This window comes from Gallinula chloropus (assembly GCF_964237585.1).
Source record: "Gallinula chloropus genome assembly, chromosome: 3".
Classification (NCBI taxonomy): domain Eukaryota; kingdom Metazoa; phylum Chordata; class Aves; order Gruiformes; family Rallidae; genus Gallinula; species Gallinula chloropus.
In genome coordinates, this window is record NC_140087.1 from 121,843,825 (window position 1) to 121,865,460 (window position 21,636).

The 21,636-nt window shown below is 60.1% G+C and overlaps 2 protein-coding genes across 2 annotated transcripts in view; one reads left to right on the forward strand and one right to left on the reverse strand.

Moving 5' to 3' along the window:
* SELENOI (selenoprotein I) overlaps positions 1 to 8,651 on the forward strand; it is a gene marked incomplete at both ends in the record, with an annotated part of 28,742 nt that extends 20,091 nt beyond the window's left edge. The window contains 5 exons of the mRNA XM_084261382.1: positions 2,063 to 2,171; positions 3,995 to 4,043; positions 4,486 to 4,666; positions 5,670 to 5,852; positions 8,535 to 8,651. Of these exons, the coding sequence (XP_084117508.1) occupies positions 2,063 to 2,171; positions 3,995 to 4,043; positions 4,486 to 4,666; positions 5,670 to 5,852; positions 8,535 to 8,651 (639 nt within the window). The remainder of the gene's footprint in view (positions 1 to 2,062; positions 2,172 to 3,994; positions 4,044 to 4,485; positions 4,667 to 5,669; positions 5,853 to 8,534) is intronic.
* An 8,430-nt stretch (positions 8,652 to 17,081) lies between these two features.
* Positions 17,082 to 21,636, reverse strand: part of OTOF (otoferlin) — a gene marked incomplete at both ends in the record, with an annotated part of 104,311 nt that continues 99,756 nt past the window's right edge. Inside the window, 5 exons of the mRNA XM_084261792.1 lie at positions 17,082 to 17,262; positions 18,107 to 18,207; positions 18,388 to 18,566; positions 19,653 to 19,894; positions 20,491 to 20,589. Of these exons, the coding sequence (XP_084117918.1) occupies positions 17,082 to 17,262; positions 18,107 to 18,207; positions 18,388 to 18,566; positions 19,653 to 19,894; positions 20,491 to 20,589 (802 nt within the window). The remainder of the gene's footprint in view (positions 17,263 to 18,106; positions 18,208 to 18,387; positions 18,567 to 19,652; positions 19,895 to 20,490; positions 20,590 to 21,636) is intronic.

A 21,636-nucleotide genomic window follows, 5' to 3' on the forward strand; every position in this document is an offset into this window, starting at 1 on the left:
CTTTTCTAGGTGGCCCATCCACAAACCCCCCTGAGGCTTGAAGTCTGGATGCTGCTTTGTGTTTCTCTCCCTGGTTTCTGCTGTCCTAAGACCCATGTTTTGGCCACCTAAGTCATCAAGCTCATTGGTTTCCTGGGTCTTCCCAACGTGGGTACATTCCAGTCTAGAAGGTTGGGGTGGCTTTTGGTATGAGCAAGACATCTGGCAAAATGTAGCAGAGGAATCCTCACTGGTGGTGAAAGGAGAGAGCAGCTGGACCCCTGTGGTGTGCCCTGACCCTGTGCTCCAGAAGCATTGCTTCACCCTAATGCTCCCAGAGCTCTGCCTCTTGCAGAAGGGTGGAGGGCTGAGCTGCCCTGCAGGGTGCTTCACCCAGCCTCAGGGTTACTCTTCAAACTGAAATCATCTAATCCCAGAGGCTGCCAGGTGGGAAGGGCCCTTCCAAGGCCATCTAGTCCTGCAGTGAGCTGGGACACCTTGAACTAGAGCAGGGTGCTCAGAGCTTCATCCACCCTGAGTGTCTCCAGGGATGGGGCCTCCCCCCCCTCTCTGGGCACCCTGGGCCACTGGCCCACCCCCCTCAGAGAGAAGAGCTTCATAATGTCTCACCCAACCCTGCCCTGCTCGAGTTTAACCCATCACCCCTCCTATCCTATCACTCCCTGTCCTTACAGATAGTCCTTCCCAGCTTCCCTGTAGATCCTTCAGGGACTGGAAGGGGCTTGGAGCTCTCCCAGAGCCTCCTCTTCTCCAGGCTGAGCCAGCCCAGCTCTCCCAGCCTGGCTTCACAGCAAAGCTGCTCCAGCCCTTGGGTCATTTTTGTGGCTCCTCTGGCCCTTCTCCAACAGCTCCATGTCCTCCCTGTGCTGAGGGCTCCAGAGCTGGACCCAGCACCCCAGGTGAGGTCTCCCCAGAGCAGAGCAGAGGGGACAATCCCCTCTCTCCTCTGCTGCCCACACCCCTGGGGATGCAGCCCAGGATGGGGTTGCCCTTCTGGGCTGCGAGTTCCCATCGTTTGCTCATGTCCAGCTCTGCACCCATCAGGACCCCAAGTCCTTTCCCACCAGGCTGCTCTTGCCCCTTCTTACCTGATCCCCTGGGATTGCTTCAGTGGATGGATCAGGAGTCCCTGCAGAAACACCCCCTCCTGAGTCAGGCTCTGCAGTGTCTGACATCCAACCTGTCTCACTGGGTGGCTTCGAGCATCTCATGGGTCTGAGCTGCATGAGGGCATCTTCACAGGAGCAGCTCCTGCTCCTCTCCTCAGCCCTGCTGCTACACTGACTTCACCCAGGCTTGTAACATGGGCCATTGCTGGATTTGCTTATTAATTTTCCTTAATGAATTTTCCTCCTTCCTGACAGTGGGGAGAAGGGAACACAATGCAGCTCAACGTGTGGCACACGCCTTGTGCTGCCAGAAGGCCAAGGGCATCCTGGCTTGTATCAGACACAGTGTGGCCAGTGGGTCTGGGGAGGGGCTTGTGCCCCTGGGCTGGGCACTGGGGAGGCTGCAGCTCCAGTGCTGGGTCCAGTTCTGGGCTCCTCAGCACCAGAAGGACAGGGAGGTCCTGGAGTGAGTGCAGAGAAGGGCAACCAGGCTGGGGAAGGGGCTGGAGGGCAAATCCTCTGAGGAGCAGCTGAGGGAGCTGGGGGTGTTGAGCCTGGAGCAGAGGAGGCTGAGGGGAGCCCTTCTCCCCACCTGCCCTGCCCTGCCAGGAGGGTGCAGAGAGGTGGGCGATGGTCTCTGCAGCCAGGGGCCAGGAGCTGGGCCAAGGGGCAATGGGCTCAAGCTGCCCCAGGGCAGGGTCAGCTCAGCTGGGAGGGCAAAGTTCTTCCCTGGCAGAGTTGTGGGGCTGTGGCACAGGCTGCCCAGGGAGGGGGCTGAGTCCCCAGCCCTGGGGGTGTTTAACAGGGGGGAGATGAGGTGCTGAGGGAGCTGGTTTAGCTCAGGATGGGTTTGGTTGGACTTGATCATCTTCAGAGGTCTTTTCCAACCCTGTGGCTCTGTGATTTGCCCATCAGGTCTCTCACCCCTGTGTCTCCTGTGTGTTTTCTTTCAGACCATTTCAATTGTCTACATAGTGACAGCCATTGTGGGAGTTGAGGCCTGGTATGCACCTTTCCTGTTTAATTTCTTATATAGAGACCTATTCACTGCAATGATTATTGGTAAGAAGCTCCATGTTGAAGCCTGTCTTTTAAACTCCACCTTGTCACTCACACCCCATCTCTTAATGATACAATGACACTGTCCTGTTTGCTCTAATGAAAGCTCCCCTGGGCTGGGAGCAAAGGGTGTTCTTCCCAGCCCACCCTTTCCTGGGATTTCAGAGTAGTGATTTCCACATGGTTCCTTCTGAGAAGGAATCCTGGGGGGGCTGGCTCTGTGCTCCCCAAAAAAGTGAGGAAGGAGAGCACAGTGCTCCTGCCTTGGATGGATTTTGTGCCAGTCCTGGGGGTGTAGGGGCATGTTGCTGCTCCAGGGAGCTGCCCTGGTGCTGCCCTGCTTAGTAGAGGGGCTGTGGGTTGTTTTTGGGGACCCCTCCAAGTGCTTGGGCTGGTTTTGGGGTGCGCTGGCTTTGGTGTTGTCTCGTCCCAGGGAGCAGGACCCAAAGCCCAAACGCCCCAGGGGAGTGTGGGGCTCTGTGGCAGCCACCAGGGTGGGGAAAAACACTCTGCTGGCTGGGAGTCCTGCTGTCTGTCCACCCCAAAACCAAACACAGACTGACACAAGAGCCCAGCCCTCTCCTCCAGCCCTGTGAGGTGGGGAGCAGCACCAGGGAAGCTCAGCCAGGCAGAGCAGTGGGGCTCATCCAAGAGCACTGCCCAACTTCATTGTTCCCAGCCTGCAACAGGATGGTGTTGCCATCATCAGTGAGAGGGAGGTGGCCAAGAAGGCCAAAGGGCATCCTGGCTTGTGTCAGAGCCAGCGTGGCCACAGGGCCAGGGCAGGGATTGTGCCCCTGGGCTGGGCACTGGGGAGGCTGCAGCTCCAGTGCTGGGTCCAGTTCTGGGCTCCTCAGCATCAGAAGGACAGGGAGGTCCTGGAGCGAGTGCAGAGAAGGGCAACCAGGCTGGGGAAGGGGCTGGAGGGCAAATCCTCTGAGGAGCAGCTGAGGGAGCTGGGGGTGTTGAGCCTGGAGAAGAGGAGGCTGAGGGGAGCCCTTCTCCCCACCTCCCCTGCCCTGCCAGGAGGGTGCAGAGAGGTGGGCGATGGTCTCTGCAGCCAGGGGCCAGGAGCTGGGCCAAGGGGCAATGGGCTCAAGCTGCCCCAGGGCAGGGTCAGCTCAGCTGGGAGGGCAAAGTTCTTCCCTGGCAGAGTTGTGGGGCTGTGGCACAGGCTGCCCAGGGAGGGGGCTGAGTCCCCAGCCCTGGGGGTGTTGAACAGGGGGGAGATGAGGTGCTGAGAGATCTGGGGCAGCACAGGACAGGGATGGTTGGACTCCAGGAGCTCAGAGGGCTTTTCCAGCCCAGTGATTCCATGACTCTGTGATGGACTCTTGTGGCTCTGAGTGTCCTGTATGATGTTCCCCACTGAGGTCTGGATATTTTCCAGGTGATTCAGTCTCTGTGTGTCACAGGTCACGTTAAGCCAGGAGAACCCCTGGTTTTGCACAGTGGGGGCTCTTGATTCTCCCTCACAGTGGGGGGAAGGACCAAACTGCCTCCATCCCAAAGACCCAGAGCTGCTGTGAGCAGCCACGGCGCTTGCAGAGTGTGAACTTGCCTCATGTCTCATTAAGAGACAACGGAGTAATTAAGCCTTGAACCCATTTAAAGCTCAATGCTCGTTAATGCAGCTCTTTCAGATGGGACCTTAGTGTGTAATTACAGCCCTCTGACCAGCCTGATGGGCTCTGCCTCCTAAACCTGCCCAGCTTTCCCCCTCACCTCTGAGCTGATCCCAGAGCACAGCCCCCTGCCCAGCCTGGGGGGGCACACGATGGTCTCCCCACCCTCCCTGGGCAGTAACGTGGCTCTTTCTCTTCCAGCTTGTGCCCTCACCGTGACGCTGCCGATGAGCCTGTACAACTTCTACAAGTAAGCTTCTGCACCCCCAAACCTCCACCCCTGCACTAACACCTCAGCAATACCCCCCCAAAAAAACCTCTTGTTCCCTGGGGAGTTTCCACACTGTTGTTGGCAGAGTGGCTGTGATGCACCAGAAGGTCCCAGTTTGGGGGGTGTACTGGGAAGAGTGGGTCTCCTAGGGGAGGGTCCCCAGCTTTCATAGGCTTGTCCCATTGGTTTCAACACCCAGAGCTGGGTGGCCAGATGTATCACTGGGGTGATTCAGGAGTTTGGGGGGGTTGGTTAATGCTGAAGGTGTGTGTCTTCCTCACCTGACCACGGTTGGGACTGACACCAGTGGCTTTGAGTAGCAGAATGGGACACAGGACTTTGCAGCCCTCTCCTGGAGGCAGGGACTTGGCATTTCTCTGCTGGAGCTCCATGTGTTTTCACTGCTCTGCTTGTGTTTCAGGGCATATAAAAACAACACCTTGAAGCACCACTCTGTGTATGAAATCATGCTGCCACTGGTATCCCCAGTGCTGCTCTTCCTGCTCTGCACCACCTGGATCTTCGTGTCCCCCATGGACATCCTGGAGGTTCATCCCAGGCTCTTCTATTTCATGGTTGGAACAGCCTTTGCTAACATTTCTGTGAGTGCCTCTTGCTGTACGTTTGTCCCCTGGGAAGTGGGAAGCCTGTTGGGATGCTCAGGAGGTGGGGAGAGGAAGGAGCAGCCCGAGTGTGAGAAGGGAGATCACAGCATCACAGAATCACAGGGTTGGAAGAGACCTTGGAAGATCATCAAGTCCAACCATTCCCATCCTGAGCTAAAGCAGATCCCTGAGCACCTCATCTACCCTTTTTTTGAACACATCCAGGGAAGGTGACTCAGCCCCTCCCTGGGCAGCCTGTTCCAGCCCTGACAACTCTTTCAGTAAAGAATTTTTTTCTAATATCCAATCTAAACCTGCCCTGGGGCAGCTTGAGCCCACTGCCCCTTGGCCCATCTCCTGGCCCCTGGCTGCAGAGACCATCACCCACCTCTCTGCACCCTCCTGGCAGGACAGGGGAGGTGGGGAGAAGGGCTCCCCTCAGCCTCCTCCAAGCTGAACACCCCCAGCTCCCTCAGCCACTCCCAGCATCACAGAGCTATAGGGGTGGGCAGGGCCCCCCAGAGCCCCTGGGGTCCCACCCCCTGCCCAAGCAGGGTCCCTAGGACAGGGGCTGGGATCTCTCCAGAGAAGGAGACTCCACACCCCCTGGGCAGCCTGTCCCAGGGCTCCCTCACCCTCACTGGGAAGAAGTTCTTCCCCACACTGGGGGGAACTCCCTGGGCTCCAACTTGAGCCCATCACCCCTTGTCCTGTCCCCACAGCCACTGAGCAGAGGCTGCCCATGGCCCCCTGGGTCCCACCCTTCAGCTCTTGATCCCCAGTGATCAGATCCCCTCTCAGGCTTCTTCTCTCCAGCTTTCCTGGTTTGCTTTGCCTGAGGAGCACACAGGAAGGCCAGCAGAGCTCTGCAGGGTTTGGCATCGAGAGACACATCCCCTGCGTGCAAGGCGTGGGGACCGTCCTCTCCGCCCTGCAGCCAGCCCAGGCCTTGCAGGCTGGGTGCCAGGCACGAGCCCTGACAGCAGTGCTCTCCCTGCAGTGCCAGCTGATCGTCTGTCAGATGAGCAGCACCCGCTGCCAGCCCCTCAACTGGATGCTGCTCCCCATCCTGGCCGCGCTCTGCCTGGTGCTGTCCGGCTGGGCGCCCGGCGCCGAGGCGCTGCTGCTCTACGCGCTGACCGCGCTGCTCACCCTGGCTCACATCCACTACGGGGTGGTGGTGGTAAGTGGGCTCCCTGTGTGGGTTTGGATGGGTGCTGCTGATGCTCTGGGGTTGGGGGAAACTCTGCTTAAAGCTGGGAATGGGGGTGGGTGGGTGGGTGGGTGGGTGGGTGGGTGGGTGGGTGGGAGCAGCTCTGTGTGTCGCCCGCTCTGGGACAGGGTGGGACGTGGGCTGAGCTCCTTGGGAGAGGCTTCTATTGCCTGGGTTGGGGGTGAGCTTCATGGGGTCAGAGTCACTGGGCTGGAAAAGAGCTTTAAGATCATCAAGTCCAACCAGTCCCATCCTGAGCTAAACCAGATCTCTCAGCACCTCATCTCCCCCCTGTTAAACACCCCCCAGGGCTGGGGACTCAGCCCCCTCCCTGGGCAGCCTGTGCCACAGCCCCACAACTCTGCCAGGGAAGAACTTTGCCCTCCCAGCTGAGCTGACCCTGCCCTGGGGCAGCTTGAGCCCATTGCCCCTTGGCCCAGCTCCTGTCCCCTGGCTGCAGAGACCATCGCCCACCTCTCTGCACCCTCCTGGCAGGGCAGGGGAGGTGGGGAGAAGGGCTCCCCTCAGCCTCCTCTGCTCCAGGCTCAACACCCCCAGCTCCCTCAGCTGCTCCTCAGAGGATTTGCCCTCCAGCCCCTTCCCCAGCCTGGTTGCCCTTCTCTGCACTCGCTCCAGGACCTCCCTGTCCTTCTGATGCTGAGGAGCCCAGAACTGGACCCAGCACTGGAGCTGCAGCCTCCCCAGTGCCCAGCCCAGGGGCACAATCCCCTCCCTAGACACACAGTGATGGTGAGGGGCTGTTGTGCTGGAGATGGGTTTAAACAAGCACTGGCCCCGTTTAACTCACCCCCACTGTGGTCCAAGCTTAGGGACCCCCTTGGATGTGACCAGGGTGGGTGACCCACATCCATGGGCTGCTCCAGGTGTCTGTGCCTCAGGCAGGAACACTTCCTGTGCCAGCCTTGGTGTAAAGGCTGAACTGCTGCTGGAGGTGCTTTGGTGGTGGAGCTCCATCTGCCACCTCGCTGCCCTGCAGAGCCAGGGTGGAGGGGGGATGTCCCTGCTGACCTCCTGCCACAGCTCAGCAGGGATCTAGGGACTGACTTTTGCCCCCTCACTCTGTGCTGGCCTCCCTGAGTTTTGGTTGGGAGAGAAATCTATTTCAGAGGAGTCTGAGTCCCGTTCAGAACACCCTGGGAAGCTGCTGGGGGCAAAGGGACCCCATATCCCTTGAGGAGCTGGTGCTGCCCCAGAGTTAGACCCCCTTTGGGAAGGTCTGTCCCCTGGGAACCCCAGCTCTAGTGCTGAGCCTCTGGAGCTGAGTCTGAACTGTAATTACAGCTGAGAAGTAACGGCCGGGTTGTCTTGTCTTTCCAATTAGTGTAATGAGGCTTCTGTGCCAGAGGGATTGGGACAGCTAAGAAGCTTAAAGAAATTTGGTCTTAGAATCATAGCAAAGATGGGGAGTGACCCAGGGCCTAATCCTGCCCGGGCTGGTCCATCCCCTGCTGTGAGCTGCTCAGTGCTCAGCTCCCCTGACTTTGTGCCCCCTCGTGTCCCCCTGGCACAGCCTGTGCAGTCCCCTCTGCCAGGAGAAAGGATGGGTTGGGAGCAGGGTGCTCAGAGCCCCATCCACCCTGACCTTGGGTGTCCCCAGGGATGGGGCCTCCCCCACCTCTCTGGGCACCCTGTCCCAGTGACCCAATACCCTCAGAGGGAAGAACTTTGTCCTGACACCCACCCTAAATCTCCCCTTTTCCAGTTTAGCCCATTCCCCCTTGTCCCATCACTCCCTGCCCTGGAAACAGTTCTGCCCAAGCTTTCTTAGGAAACTGGGGAAGTTTCAGACAGACATAACTGGTCTGAACTGGGCTGTAGTGGTTAGGAGTAACGCCTCCCCTCCCAGCCCAGCACTGCTCATCTTGGTTCCCCAGTGCCCAGTGCTGGTGCCACGTGTCCATTTGTTCTCCTCCTGCCTGGTGTCCTGGTGCAGCTCTCACTCCTCTGGGGTTTTCCTGTGGGCTGGAAGCTGCTTCCAAAGGAGGGAAGGGGGAGAGGAGAGACTGGGGGGAAGTTCTTTGCAGAGAGAGTGGTGAGGGGCTGGAAGGGGCTGCCCAGAGAGGGGGTGGGTGCCCCGTCCCTGGGGGTGTTCAAGGCCAGGTTGGCTGGGGCCCTGGGCACCCTTGTGTAGCTCCAGGCCTGGAGGGGATCTGATCACTGGGGATCAAGAGCTGAAGGGTGGGACCCAGGGGGCCATGGGCAGCCTCTGCTCAGTGTCTGTGGGGACAGGACAAGGGGCGATGGGCTCAAGCTGGAGCCCAGGGAGTTCCCCCCAATGTGGGGAAGAACTTCTTCTCAGTGAGGGTGAGGGAGCCCTGGGACAGGCTGCCCAGGGGGTGTGGAGTCTCCTTCTCTGGAGAGATCCCAGCCCCTGTCCTAGGGACCCTGCTTGGGCAGGGGGTGGGACCCCAGGGGCTCTGGGGGGCCCTCCCCAACTCCTGTCACTCTGTGATTCTATGACGTGGGGTCGGGGGGTGCAGAGCAGCCTGGCTGATCCCCCAAACCCGCAGGGAGGGGGAAGCAGCTTGGGGAGGTGGCAGCTGTATGGGGAGCAGGGCTGGGGCTGTGCCCTGCATCCCTCAGCATCCCTGTGACCCTCCCTAACCCAGCCCTGTCCCCCCCCATCCCCAGGTGAGCCAGCTGAGCCGGCACTTCAACATCCGGCCCTTCTCCCTAAAGAAGCCCACGCCAGACTGACTAGGAGTGGAAGAAGAGAAAATCAGCTTGAGGTCTGCAGAAGTCCTGTAAATACCTGCCACCAACTCCTGTAAATAACTTCAGCCATCACCACAGACCCACAGCTCTCCTCTGGACAGACAGCAGGACAAAACCCGTACGGTATCCGGTGCAGCCGGGGCGGGACCGGTGCTGGGCAGCCTGTGCTGCTGTGTGACATGGGCAAACTGTTCCATTTTGGGTGAAACTGGATGAGGAGGGTGAACTTTCCAGGTCGCTCCTGCTGTATATTAGACCAGCTGAATGTTCCCAGCACAACCTCAGGCTCCAGCTCCAGCTCGGGTGAAGCCGGCTGGGAGACAACGAACGGCTTTACCTGGGTGAAGCATCTCCCATCTCTCACCCAAACCAACGTCCTGGCTGATTGCTGCCAGGTTTGGGGGACCTCTTGGTGGTCAGTGGGGGGGTCTGTCTGGCCCTGATCCTGCTTGGCAGCCTGGGCTGGTATGTAGGGACCAGAGGGTGACAGTTCAGCCTCCCTGCATCGCTGCTCTGGGCACCTGTTGGAGATGTTTGCACCTTTTTGTTTTCATTTTTAAAAGAGGGAACAACCCCCCCCCAAGGACACCCAAAGCCTGGAGTAAAATACTACATGGGGTGCTTAGAAAATCAGGGCTCCATCTCCTGTCAAAGCAGGAAAGCCCCTTGTGCCCTCCCCCCCCAGCTCGAGCGGTGGGTACCCAGAGCCACATCTCAACCACGTTCCCATCTGTGTGTCCCCTCCCAGGGGGGGGAGCAGACTCTGGGCTCCCACCAGCACCAAAAAGTGGGTGACACAGAGCCAAACATCCCCCCCTTGTCTCCCCAGTGCTGTGAGTTTGCTGTTCCAGGCTGGCTCCTCTGCCTGCTTCCCCAGCATCTTCCTCCACAGCTCAGGCCACACGTCTCCCTTCCCACCAACCTGCTGGGATGCTTCCCAAACATCACTGTCTCTTCCCCAGCCCTTGTCCCCAGTGGCTGCACCTCTCACCCAGGGATCTATTTTGTTTACTGTCCATTTGGAAAAGGAGACACCTTTTGAGTTGATTATTTTCTTTGTGCTTTGTTCTTTTTAACCCTTGATGATTGTTTTTTGGTGACTCAGAGTGGGGTGGTGAAGACCAAATGCTGATTTCTTTTTATGATTTGTTTTTTTCCTTGAAAAAAGGTTTCTGGTTACTTTTATTTAATGAAGATCTGTGCTTGAATGAAGAGTGTAGCTTAAACCCAGGCTCTGGAAAGGCTGCACCCTGAAGCAAACAAGCACAATACCCCAACCCACCACGGGAACAGTCGCCTGTACACCCAGAACCCCTCGACACAGAAGCTTGCTCACAGCGTTTTCCTTCTGCAGGGGGAGACCCCCATCCCTCCCCCTGCTTTAGGAAACCTCTGGAGCCTAATTGCTCCTTAATGCTTTGTTAATTGGAGCAGGTCTCAGGCAGGCTGGGAGGCGTTCTGCTGCGTGAGCTCACCTCCCTGCTCCATCCCGGCTTGGGAGGAGGGAACTGGGGGCATTCACCCATGGCTGAACGTCTGTACACTTGTCTGGCCCTACAGCTGGGCCCCTGGGAACGGGGGGCTGAGCTGGGAGAATGGTTTGGGGGAGTTTTTATTTAATAAAGTAGCTTCCTCCTGTGTTTGTACTGGCCTTGTCCAGGGAACAGTCCCAACCCCAGCCCTGGAAGGAATCGGGCTCTGCTGGACTCCCTCACTCTGGCTGGTTAATGAAAGATAATTAGGGAGGGAGGTGGAATGAAGTCCTGCTTGCATGAGAGTTGCTGGGAATCTTGAACTGGGACAGAGTGGTTCAAGGTGGAAATCACTCTGCTGATAAAGCAGAGGTCGGACCCTTGGCGCTGGAGCAGAGAACATCCACACTGTTCCCTTGGGCTTTCACCAGAGCTGGGGAGGTCCCTGTCTCTTCCCACCAGCCTTGCTGGGCCAGTGCTGGTTCTGTGAGCAGTCCTCTGCCCTTAAATTAACAGCTCTTGCTTTGTCTCCTGTGTGTCTCACTCACTGTGTTGTCCCCTGTCTTGCCCCAGGGTCCACATCATACACCCTGGAAGAGTTCCAGAGCTGTGGAAGCAGTGCTCCCCCTCTAAAATCCTGCAAACCCTTGCCATGTCCTAGGAGAAAGAGCTCTCTTCACATCTGGAACTGCTTCCTGTTTCTCTTTGGAGAGGCCTGGATGGGGGGTTTTATTGGTGCCTTAATATATTGCACCTCCAAGCTGGAAAAACTTCTCCTCAAATCCATGCTGGAGCACAGGCTCGACCCTCTCTGGTGCAGCAGGGTGAGGAGAGAGCAGATCTTGTCTCCATTCCCCCCTCATGCTGCTGGAAAGCTGGGGGGTGTCTCTGTGGGCTGTCAGAAATCACAGACTCACAGAATCACAGGGGTTGGAAGGGACCTCAAGAGTCCAACCCCCTGCCAGAGCAGCTCCCTAGGACATCAGGGGGTTCTGCTCCCAGATTTTTGGAGGGGGGATGGAAATGAGCAGCAAGCCCAACCCATCCTGACACAAGGAGGGGGGTTTGGCAACCCCAAACGAGCTCTTCCTTGGGTTTGGGTGATGGGTGAGGTGTGTGGGTGCTGGGTGCTCATGCCAGTGGTGTGGGGCACGAGCTCAGCCCTCAGCTCCTGGCTGGACCCTGAGACCTGATCTTGGTTGTCTCTTCTCCCAGGGGTAGATGGCATTAATCATGTTCTCCTAATTACTGATGGACCTGCTGAGTTGATCACAGGACCCTCCTAATGCTCTCCTAAGTCTGTTTTGCACAGTTTTATCTCAAGCCAGAGTATTGCCAGGAAAAAGCTGTTTGGGGAGCGTCCTTGTGCATCCTCATGTGTCCTTGTGCATCCTCATGCATCCTTGGGCATCCTTGTGCTTCCTCATGTGTCCTTGTGCATCCTCATGCATCCTTGTGCATCCTTGTGCTTCCTCATGTGTCCTTGTGCATCCTCATGCATCCTTGTGCATCCTCATGTGTCCTTGTGCATCCTCATGCATCCTCGTGCATCCTTGTGCATCCTGGGATGTCAGGCTCTGGGCAGGTCCTTGTGCTGTGGGAAGAGGTGCCCAGCACTGCCCAGTCATGCTGTGGCTGGTCAGCCTTCACCCCAAAACAGGGACCTCTGGGTCCTGGGTAGCTGAGGTGCTGAGGAAACCTCACTGCTGGCTGTTTCCATCTCAGCTTTGTGCTTGGTATCCTGCCCCCCCCTGCGCCCACCCAGGGACCTTGTGCAGGAATCCATGAAGTGGGGGCTGAGGTATGGGTTTGGGGGCTTCTGGGCTTTGGGGGAAACCAGCTGTCAGGCTCAAAGCAACGTTTTATGAGCCACAAACTGAGCCCTGCTGAGCCTTTGGCTTGGTCCATCCCCACCGTGCTGTGATCACCCCCCCAGCCCCAGGGGCAGGGGCTGAGCAGCAGCCTCTCCCCTCAGAAACACCCCAGAGCAGCTGGCCTGATGTCACCTCCCGGGTCTGTAGGCTGAGAGAACCTGGGTCCTGGCCAGGTCAGTTCTTGTGGGGTCCCCAAACTCTCCTCTGAGGGCCTCTGTGCCCCCTTGTGCCAGTCCCGGGGGTGTCCAGGGAAGCAGTGCTCTTTGGAAGCAGGCTGAGCTGGGCTTTACCTCCCCATCCATGTCCAAGGGAGCAGCTGATTCCTGTGGGAAGGAGCTGCAGCTGAGCTCTGCTCACTTCAGTTCATGGCAAAACTGCTCCTGGGGCCTCTGTGTCCCCCAAATCCTGCAGGATCCCCTCTTCCCAGTTGTCCCTCTTCCCTTGGCGTGTGTCATCCTTCAGCACAGTCAGCATTCCTGCACACCTCTCCCTCCTGAAGCCTCCCAGCACCCTGTTTCAGGTTTGCTTTGGTGGTGCCAGAGCTGGGGGTGACTTAAGAGCCCTCCACACCCCAGAGGGGGTTTGTCACCTTCCCTCATCCTGCTTTTCCCCACCTACCCCTCCTCACCGGGCTGAGGCAGCAGCTGGTGGGACGTGGTGGGGCTGGGAGGCTCTGGTGACCTCTTTGCTTCTGGAGAAGGTCACTCTTAGTTTCTAGAAGACCCTTTGGCCCATCCAGGTGTGGTTAGACCTGGCTTGGGAGGTCCCTAAGCTGGTCTCTGAGGCGTGGCTGCCCCTGGAGCAGGGAGGTTCTTGGTGGCAGCAGCTGCTGTCCCTCCCTGGAGCCGTTCTGCTCGGGCAGCAGCCTCTCTGACAGCTCTTTGGTGGGAGTGGGCGCTGTGCTTCAGGCTGGAGACCTCCTTGGTCACCATCTTCCACCCCCTTCCCCCCTGCTCCTGTCCCTCAGCTGGTGTGGGTGCTGGTTTGGGTGGTGGTCAGTGGTGTGCTGCTCCCAGCTGCTGTGTAAGGGGGGTGTGGGAGGGTCCCAGCCTGGTTGTGGTTCTGGTCATCTGTGTGGGTGCTGATCTGCTCTCTCCTCCAGCTGTGACCCCCGTGCCCAAAGGTAAACTGAGGCAGCAGCATCACCCTGACCCACTGAGATGCTCCATGGGGTGAACCAGAGCATGTGGGGGGCTGGCTCCCCTGGGGACTGGGGTGCTCTGCCAGGCTCCCCACGGGGGCTGAGCCATCCTGGTGCTGCTGCAGTCCCAGGGACCCCCCATCACTTCCCCAGAGCCCTGTCACTGGGAGCTGAGGTACTGCAGGGCTTTTGGATTCTGGTCTGTTGCTGCTGTCACTGAGATATTTATTGTCTTCAACCAAAACAACTATTCCAGTTCAGTGAAGAATAAAATTTTCCAAGCCTTTTAACAGTGTTGGTGGTGGGTTTTTGTCCCCCCCTGAGCAGGCAGCCCACCCCCAAGGGCAGTGGTTCCAGGGCTGGAGCTCTGGTCCTGCTGGGAATGCTGAGCTGGGGGGGATGCAGCATCCTCCTTTAGCTCTTCCTTCATCCCTGGGTCCTGGTGGCATCAGGGCAGGCGTGGTGAGTGAGAAGAAGGGTTGGGGGGAAGGCTGGGGGTGCTGGGTGACAGCTCCTGGGGGGTTTGGACACAGACACGAGTGGGGATGGGACGAGGGAGCAGCACATCCTGCCCTGTCCCTGTGGGTGGGTGGTGCCAGCTTGGACCTTGGGGAAACTGGGGTGGGGGACCTCTCCCACCTCCCCAGCAGCACATCAGTGCTCCTCCTCCTCAGACAACGGTGTCCTTGTCCCCAAACGCCTTTTCACAGGGGTTTGGTCCTTATTTGGGCCCCCCCAGCAGCCACCTGCCCAGGGATGGCCCTTGCAAGGCAGCAAAGACAGTGTCCATCCCTTGGGTGTCCCGCTCCAGGTCCATCCCTGCTCCACAGCCGTGGGCCTGGGCTCAGCCCTGAGCCAGCAGGGACGTCTTGAAGGGCCCCCTTAGAGCCAGCACTGCCTTTCCATGGACACTGGGGGCTGTGGGGCCACCGGCTGCTCCCCAGGGTGCCCTGTCTGTCCCCAAGCAGTGGGCAGAGACGCCACATTTCATGGCACGAGCCCTTCTTGAAGCTGAGAGCCTGGCTTGCTTCACCCTGCTGCAGGATGGTGTCCTGGGAGGAGGAGGAGGAGGAGGCTGAGTGTCCCTTCTTGTTCCTGGCAGTGGTGTGACAACAGCCCCAACCAGCCAGGACTCAGCTCTGCCCCAGCAAAGCTGCTGGTGCTCGGGGTGAGTGCCCAACGCCGCCGGCTTGGGTGCTGCTCGGGGTGACCCACGCCTGATCCCTGCACCCGGGCAATAAGCTGCTCTGGGTGGCTGCAGACCCTGGGCAGGAGACCACAAACACCCGGTTTAGCTGGGGATGTGAGGTCAGGAATTAGGGAGAACATCCTCATCCTCATCCTCATCCTCATCCTCATCCTCATCCTCATCCTCATCCTCATCCTCACGAGCCCCAGCCCGGCTTTCTGCGGGGGGGTGAGTGGAGCCACAGCCCTCCTGGATCACCCAGCGTTGGGTCAGGATGGTGCTGGGATGGGGAGGGATGCAGCCCTTTGCCTTCTCCCTCCCAAACACACACCTTGGGGCTGGGGGGGGGTGGGTGGGGGTGAGTTTTTGGCCACCAAATTGCATCACAGCTCAGCCGAGGTGGGGGTCTGCGCTGCTGCTCCGTGCGTGCCTGGGAGGGGGCACAGGGCTGGAGGGAGAGCAGTGAGCTCAGGGCTCCCCAGCCGTGAAGTCCTGGGTGTCAAACAGCCCCAGAGGATGCTTTGTCCCCCAAAACAAGGGGCTGCTCTGCACCCTGCAGCTCCCTGGGGCATGGCTGTCCCCCCTGGGCAGTGGGACGTGGCAGCGGGCATTGGCTTTCCCCTCAGAGACCCCTGAGACCCTCAGACTGTGGCACCACCCAGCCTGCCCCAGACTTCAGAGGGCTTTGTCTTTGACCAAACAATTTGAGTCAGGGAACCTCAGAGCAGCTCCTGGGACCCAGAGACAGGGCTGAACCTGCCCTGGGGGACGCTGCCGGCTGGGGCAAAGCCTGGAGCCGGACCCAGGAGCCTCTTCCCGTGCCCTGCGCCACGCAGCTTCCCTCTGGGCAAAGCCTGGGTGTATTTACACGATGCCTCAGCCTTTCTCAGCCATCTCAACGCCTTCCCCTAAGAGGATTGCTGCAGGATTGTTGTGGTAGGTGTAATATACTTAAGGGATCCTTAATAACCACGGTGCTGCGGCCACGCGGCGCAGGGTGCTGGCACCGCCTGCTTGCCTCTCCCAGGGTCACAGGAGGACGTGTCCTGTACCCTAAACTTTGTTTGGGGAGTGTTTTGGGAGAGGAAAGACAAACAAACAAACAAAGAAAGGGCTCTGTGCCCTGCCAGCGGGGTGGGTTAACCCTGAATACGCTCAGGCATCAGGTAACTGGGGAGGGATCTGCTCAGAAGGGGAAAGTTGTTGAACAGGAGGAAAGGTTTGCTGAAATCCCAGAATCCCAGACTGGTGGGGGTTAGACATCCCCCAGACCCACCCCCAGAGCAGGGTCCCCTGGAGCTGCACAGGTCAGAGCCCAGGATCAGGGGTTGGGGTGGCTCCAGGGCTGGAGGGAGACTCCCCAACCTCTCTGGGCAGCCTGGCCCAGGGCTCTGCCACCCTCCCAGCACACAAGTTCCTCCTCAGGCTCAGGGGGAACTTCCTCTGCTCCAGTCTGTGCCCAGGGCCCCTTGGCCTGTCCCTGGGCCCCCCTGAACACAGCCTGACCCCTCCTGCTGAGCCCACCCCTCAGGGGTTGCTCAGCACTGAGCAGATCCCCCTCAGGCTTCTCTTCTGCGGGCTGAGCAGCCCCGAGTCCCTCAGCCTCTCTGCCCAGAGATGTCCTGGTGGCCTCAGCATCCCCACAGCCCTTTGCTGTCCCCTCTCCAGCAGCTCCCTGTCCCACATACAGACAGCAAGGCTAGCTGTGGGCACTGCCAGCTGCAACTGGGAAGCAAGGGGGCAGGAAGGCTGGATGGGAGGGCGATGAGCCCCCTGCCCCTGACTGGGAGACCCTGGCAGCACAGGCAGCAGTGACAGACGATGTTTATTGACTGGTTCAAACAGCAGCATCCTAGAAACACGCCCAAGGTCCCCTCGAGTCCTCAGCGAGGGGCTGGCAGGCTTGAAGCTGAGGGAGGCAGCTTGTCAACAGCAGAGAGAAGAGCCCTTCCCTGACACCCACAGCAGGACCCACTCCAGCCACACTCCATCCCATCCCACACGAAGTAAACTGAGGATCAAGAAGGCAGCAGGGAGCTCACGCTGGGCCAGAGCCCCCAGCACCCTGCAAGCCCCCAGGGACGTCCAGGCACCAGCAGCTCTGGGTCGGTGACCTGGGGAAGATGCTGGACCATCCCCTGCCTCTGCCAGAGCTGAGGGGAGGGGAGGGCAGGGTCTGCCCCTCACACAGCCCAGGGGTGTCTGTGGGGTCTTGGTGGCTGCTGGGACACTGTGCCTGGTGTCCCCCCTGTCCTGTGCACTGGGGACAGTGACCTCCAGGGCTGGGAGTGGAGCAGGCAGTGGGGACAGGCCTTGGGGTCACTCTGTGCCTGTCCCCACACAGGGTGGGCTGGCCCATCCCCTGCTGTCCCAGGTCTCTGCTTCAGCCTTGGTTCTCTCTCTCCATGGAGATTTTTGGGAGCACTCCCACGGCTCCAGCGATGGGGCCCCAGCTCTCCTTCCCATGGGGCTGGGGCTGAGCTTCCTGGGAAGGCACCAGTGGGCAAAGGGCTCCGAGCCCCCCCCCCCAGTAGCCAGCTGGGCACCTCTCCCAGCCCCAGTGAGGGATGCTCAGCCTTGGGCTGGCCACCCTCCTCTTAGACCCATTTCTCTGGGGCCAAAGCCACGAATGGGACCCACAGGGGAGGAATGCAAACGAGGAGACCCAGCAGCAGCAGGGAGGAGACGTCCCCAGCGTCCCCCTGAGGCTGCTGAGGGGAGGAGAGGGGCACGGGGCCTGGGGCAGTGCTGGTGCAGGGCTGGGGGCACAGGGGGTGCTCCCATGCTTCATGCCCCCAGCAGCTTCTTGACCATGTAGCCTGGCATGCTGTAGAGGAAGAGGGCGATCATGATGAGCAGCAGGAGGGCCAGCACGATTTTGATGATGAGCCACTTGTAGCGGGTGCAGATCAGGTACTTGATGGACTTGAGAGGGTTCAGGAACCAGATGAAGGACGTGTCTGGGCGGCTACAGGGGAGGCAAATGCTCCTGGTTATGGGCAGGGAGAAGGAAGGCACAGGGGGCAGAGCCACAGCAGCCAGGGCAGAGGGAAGGGAAGGGTCCCCTTCCCTGGGATCCTGCCTCCCCAGCCAGGAGCAGCAGGGGGGTGGAGAAGGGGGGTCAGCAGGATGTGTGCCAGACGTGGGGCTTGTGGGTTCCAGAGGGAGCATGGGATCTGGAGGAGGAGGAGGTGGGCCAAGGAGAGGGGATGGAGTCCAGAGGAGAGGCAGAGGAGGGAATGGTGTCCAGAGGAGAGGCAGAGGAGGGGATGGAGTCCAGAGGAGGGGATGGAGTCCAGAGGAGAGGCAGGGGAGGGGATGGAGTCCAGAGGAGGGGATGGAGTCCAGGGGAGAGGCAGAGGAGGGGATGGAGTCCAGAGGAGGGGATGGAGTCCAGAGGAGGGGATGGAGTCCAGAGGAGGGGATGGAGTCCAGAGGAGAGGCAGAGGAGGGGATGGAGTCCAGAGGAGGGGATGGAGTCCAGAGGAGGGGATGGAGTCCAGGGGAGAGGCAGAGGAGGGGATGGAGTCCAGAGGAGGGAATGGAGTCCAGAGGAGGGGATGGAGTCCAGGGGAGAGGCAGAGGAGGGGATGGAGTCCAGAGGAGAGGCAGAGGAGCAGCAGTGAGGAAACACCACAGGCAGTGAGCAGCAGCAATGGGGGGACCAGTAGAGATGCCTCAGCCCATAACCCTCATCCCCTCATCCCCCAGTGTGATTCCCTCCTCACCTCCCCACCCTGGCTGCCCCCCGAGGGGAGGAGCACCCCCCAGCATCCCCCAGCCACCCCCCTGGGCAGGGGCTGCCTCCTTACTTGGGTTTCTCCAGGGGGTCCGGCTCGTTGCGCGCCAGCCCCGCGGGGGATTTCTCTGCCTCCTCCGCCGTCAGAAGGTGCAGTTCAGCCTCCACCTTCCCCTGTGGGGAGCAGGGAGCTGTGCTGAGCCCTGGGGAACGCCCCCTTCCCCCCCTCAGCCCCCACAGGGTACAGCCACAGAGGGGACCTGAGGCAAGGGGGGGGTGTGGTGTGGGGAGGGGTTGGGGGTCTCTGCAAAGTGCCCAGGATGCAAAATCCCTCCCTTCCCCCCCCGTCCTTACGGTGACCTCCAGCTCATCGTTCTCATCCCTGGCCACGAAGGGCCACCAGCCCTTCACCCTCTTCTGCTTGAAGATGGAGACCATGGGCAGCTCGGCCTCGTTGGTCACCATCTCCAGGCTGCACTGCTTGGAGGTCTTGGCTCCCCGGGGGAAGCGGTTCAGGTCCAGCTCGATGGCCCCTGGCAGGAGAAAGGGGAGCACAGATTTTGGGACACCCCTCCCCACCCCAAACTGCTGAGCCCTTGGCTGGAGCTGGGCTGGACCAGCATCTCCTGCCCTGGGGACAAACCCTGAAGCTCACAGCATGAACAAGGTGACACCCCATGGGTGACACCCTTGGGCAGCAGCAGAGGAGACTTGAGGGGCCTCACCCCACCTGCTCTCCCCAGGAGCATCTGAAGTGGGTTTGTAGGACATCACAGAATCACAGGGCTGGAAGAGACCTTTGAGATCATCAAATCCAACCAATCCCACCCTGAGCTGCCCCAGATCTCTCAGCACCTCATCTCCCCCCTGTTAAACACCCCCAGGGCTGGGGACTCAGCCCCCTCCCTGGGCAGCCTGTGCCACAGCCCCACAACTCTGCCAGGGAAGAACTTTGCCCTCCCAGCTGAGCTGACCCTGCCCTGGGGCAGCTTGAGCCCATTGCCCCTTGGCCCAGCTCCTGGCCCCTGGCTGCAGAGACCATCGCCCACCTCTCTGCACCCTCCTGGCAGGGCAGGGCAGGTGGGGAGAAGGGCTCCCCTCAGCCTCCTCTGCTCCAGGCTCAACACCCCCAGCTCCCTCAGCTGCTCCTCAGAGGATTTGCCCTCCAGCCCCTTCCCCAGCCTGGTTGCCCTTCTCTGCACTCGCTCCAGGACCTCCCTGTCCTTCTGATGCTGAGGAGCCCAGAACTGGACCCAGCACTGGAGCTGCAGCCTCCCCAGTGCCCAGCCCAGGGGCACAAGCCCTGCCCTGGCCCTGTGGCCACGCTGGCTCTGACACAAGCCAGGATGCCCTTGGCCTTCCTGGCCCCCCGGGCACACTGCTGGCTCCTGGGCAGTCCCAGTCCCCCCACACCCCCAGGTCCTTCTCCCCAGCAGCTCTCCAGCCGCTCTGCCCCAGCCTGTAGCGCTGCTGGGGGTCGGGGTGTCCCATGGGCAGGACTCTGCCCTTGGCCTTGTCAAATCCAGGCTTCCTCTCATCTCCCACTGCTCCCCACTTATCCAGCAGTGGGGGGGTCCCTGCTGGTTTCCCCACCTCCCCAGCTCAGGGGATCCCCTTACCAAGGAAATCATCAGCTGAGAAGTGGTCGGCGTCCCAGACCTGCAGCGTGAGGCGGGCTGGGATCTTGTACTCGGTCTCATCCCAGGAGAACATGGATTCCTTCTTGGAGATGACGATCTTCTCCTCGGCCAGCAGGTAGTCGAAGGGGAAGATGTAGCGCCAGTTGAAGTTGCCCTCACCAGTGAGGGAGTGGTAATGGACGTCTGTGTCTTGCTTGTCCTCCTGCTGCCCCTTCAGCCACCTGCAGGGACCGGGGTGGGGGTGAGAGAGGTGGCACAGGAGGGAGGAGAGGGCACGGGACCCCCCTGTCCGTGCAGCCAGGATGCCCCCAGAACAGGCTGTGAGGAAGAGGAGGGGGCTGCTCAGATCGCCACAGCAGCATCTCCAGGGGGTGGCACAGGGGGCAGGGGGGCTCTGGAAGGAACAGGGGGAGTTGAGAGCAAGGAATGCAAGAAGGGCTGTCAGGGGTCTGGGCAGGGAGATGTTGAAGAGAGGGATGGGAGCAAGGAGCATTGCTGGGGGGGCTGGGGGGCAGAAGGGTGTCCCCATAGAGTCACAGAGCGGTTTGGGTGGGCACCACCCTCAGGCTCCCCCACCTCAGTGTCCCCCCAGCCCCACCCAACCAAACCCTGCACCCTGTCCCAGGGACCCTGCTTGGGCAGGGGGGTTGGACCCCATGGGAGTCCCTTCCAACCCCTCCAGCTCTGGGATTCTGCTGTTACCCCCACTCCACAGCCCGTGTCGTACCCCCTTTTAACCCCCTCCAGTGAGCAGCAGCACCCCCAGCCCCAGGGGAGCAGAGGAGGGGGTGCTGCTGACACCCTGGGAGGCACCCACCCCCTGACAAAAATGTCACTGGACTTCTCCCCAGTGAAGTAGTCGTCGTCCTCCAGGATGACCTCGTCCGTGTTCCACACGATCACTCGCAGCTCGTACCTGGCAGGAGACAAGGAGGGGAGGGAAAGGGGCAGCAGGGAGCTGGGTGATGCTGCTGCAACCCAGGGCCAGGCAGGGAGCAGCTCCTGGGGGGATGGGGGGGGTCTTATCCCAGGGGTCTGCAGGGGAGCTGAGATCAGGCTGGGGGAATAAGGAGAGCAGCAAGGGGGGGGATTTACCCAACCTCTGCAAGACCCAAGGCAGAGGCTTGAGGGGGCAGCCCCTGCTCAGTCATGGCTAAAAGCCTTAGCCTGTGGTTTCTCCACCTTCCTCAGCAGGGGGGTGTCCCCACCCCTAGAAATGGGGGCAGAGTTGGGGCTCCTTTCAGTGTGCAGGGCATCACAGCCCTTAGAGCCATGGGAGGGGGCTGGTTGGGAAAGACCCTCAAGATCCAACCATTGAGCTCACAGCACCAAGCCCACCACTGACCCCAGTCCCCAGGCACCACAGCTCCAGGGCTCCCACATCTCCCTGGGGATGGGGACTCCATCACTGCCCTGGGCAGCCTGTCCTGTGCCTGGCAGCCCTTTGGGTGATGGTGTTTCCCCAGTGTCTGAGCTGAAGAGCACAGCAGGTTCAGAGAGAGGGAGACGTCCCCCCAGCCTTCTGTGTGCATCAGACCCAGGGAGGGTTCCCATTGGCACTTGGCTGGGAATTTTGGTGCAGCTCCATCACGAGCAGGAGGAGGAAGAGCAGAAGCTGGGTTCCTCACAGGGTGCAGCTCCCATGGGGGAAAGGCTGGAGGAAGGTTGGGGGACGGTGGCAGAGAGACTCAGCCACAAGCACAACACCTCTCTGGAAGAGCCAGGGGGTCCTGTGGCTGGGGGGAAGGGGATTTACAGCTTTGTTTAGCCCAAATCCCTGGTATCTTCCTCTGGCTGAGCTCAGCTGTGGGACTCCTGCCCACCAGGGTCCAGGGACTTTCCATCCAACTCATCATCTGCTGGACATGGGAGTTGAAGAGACTCCCCCCAGGATGCCCAGTGCTGCCCTGTGGCCCAGCCTTGGGGGTGGGAAAAGGGTCCCAAGGACACAGTTGGGCAGGGG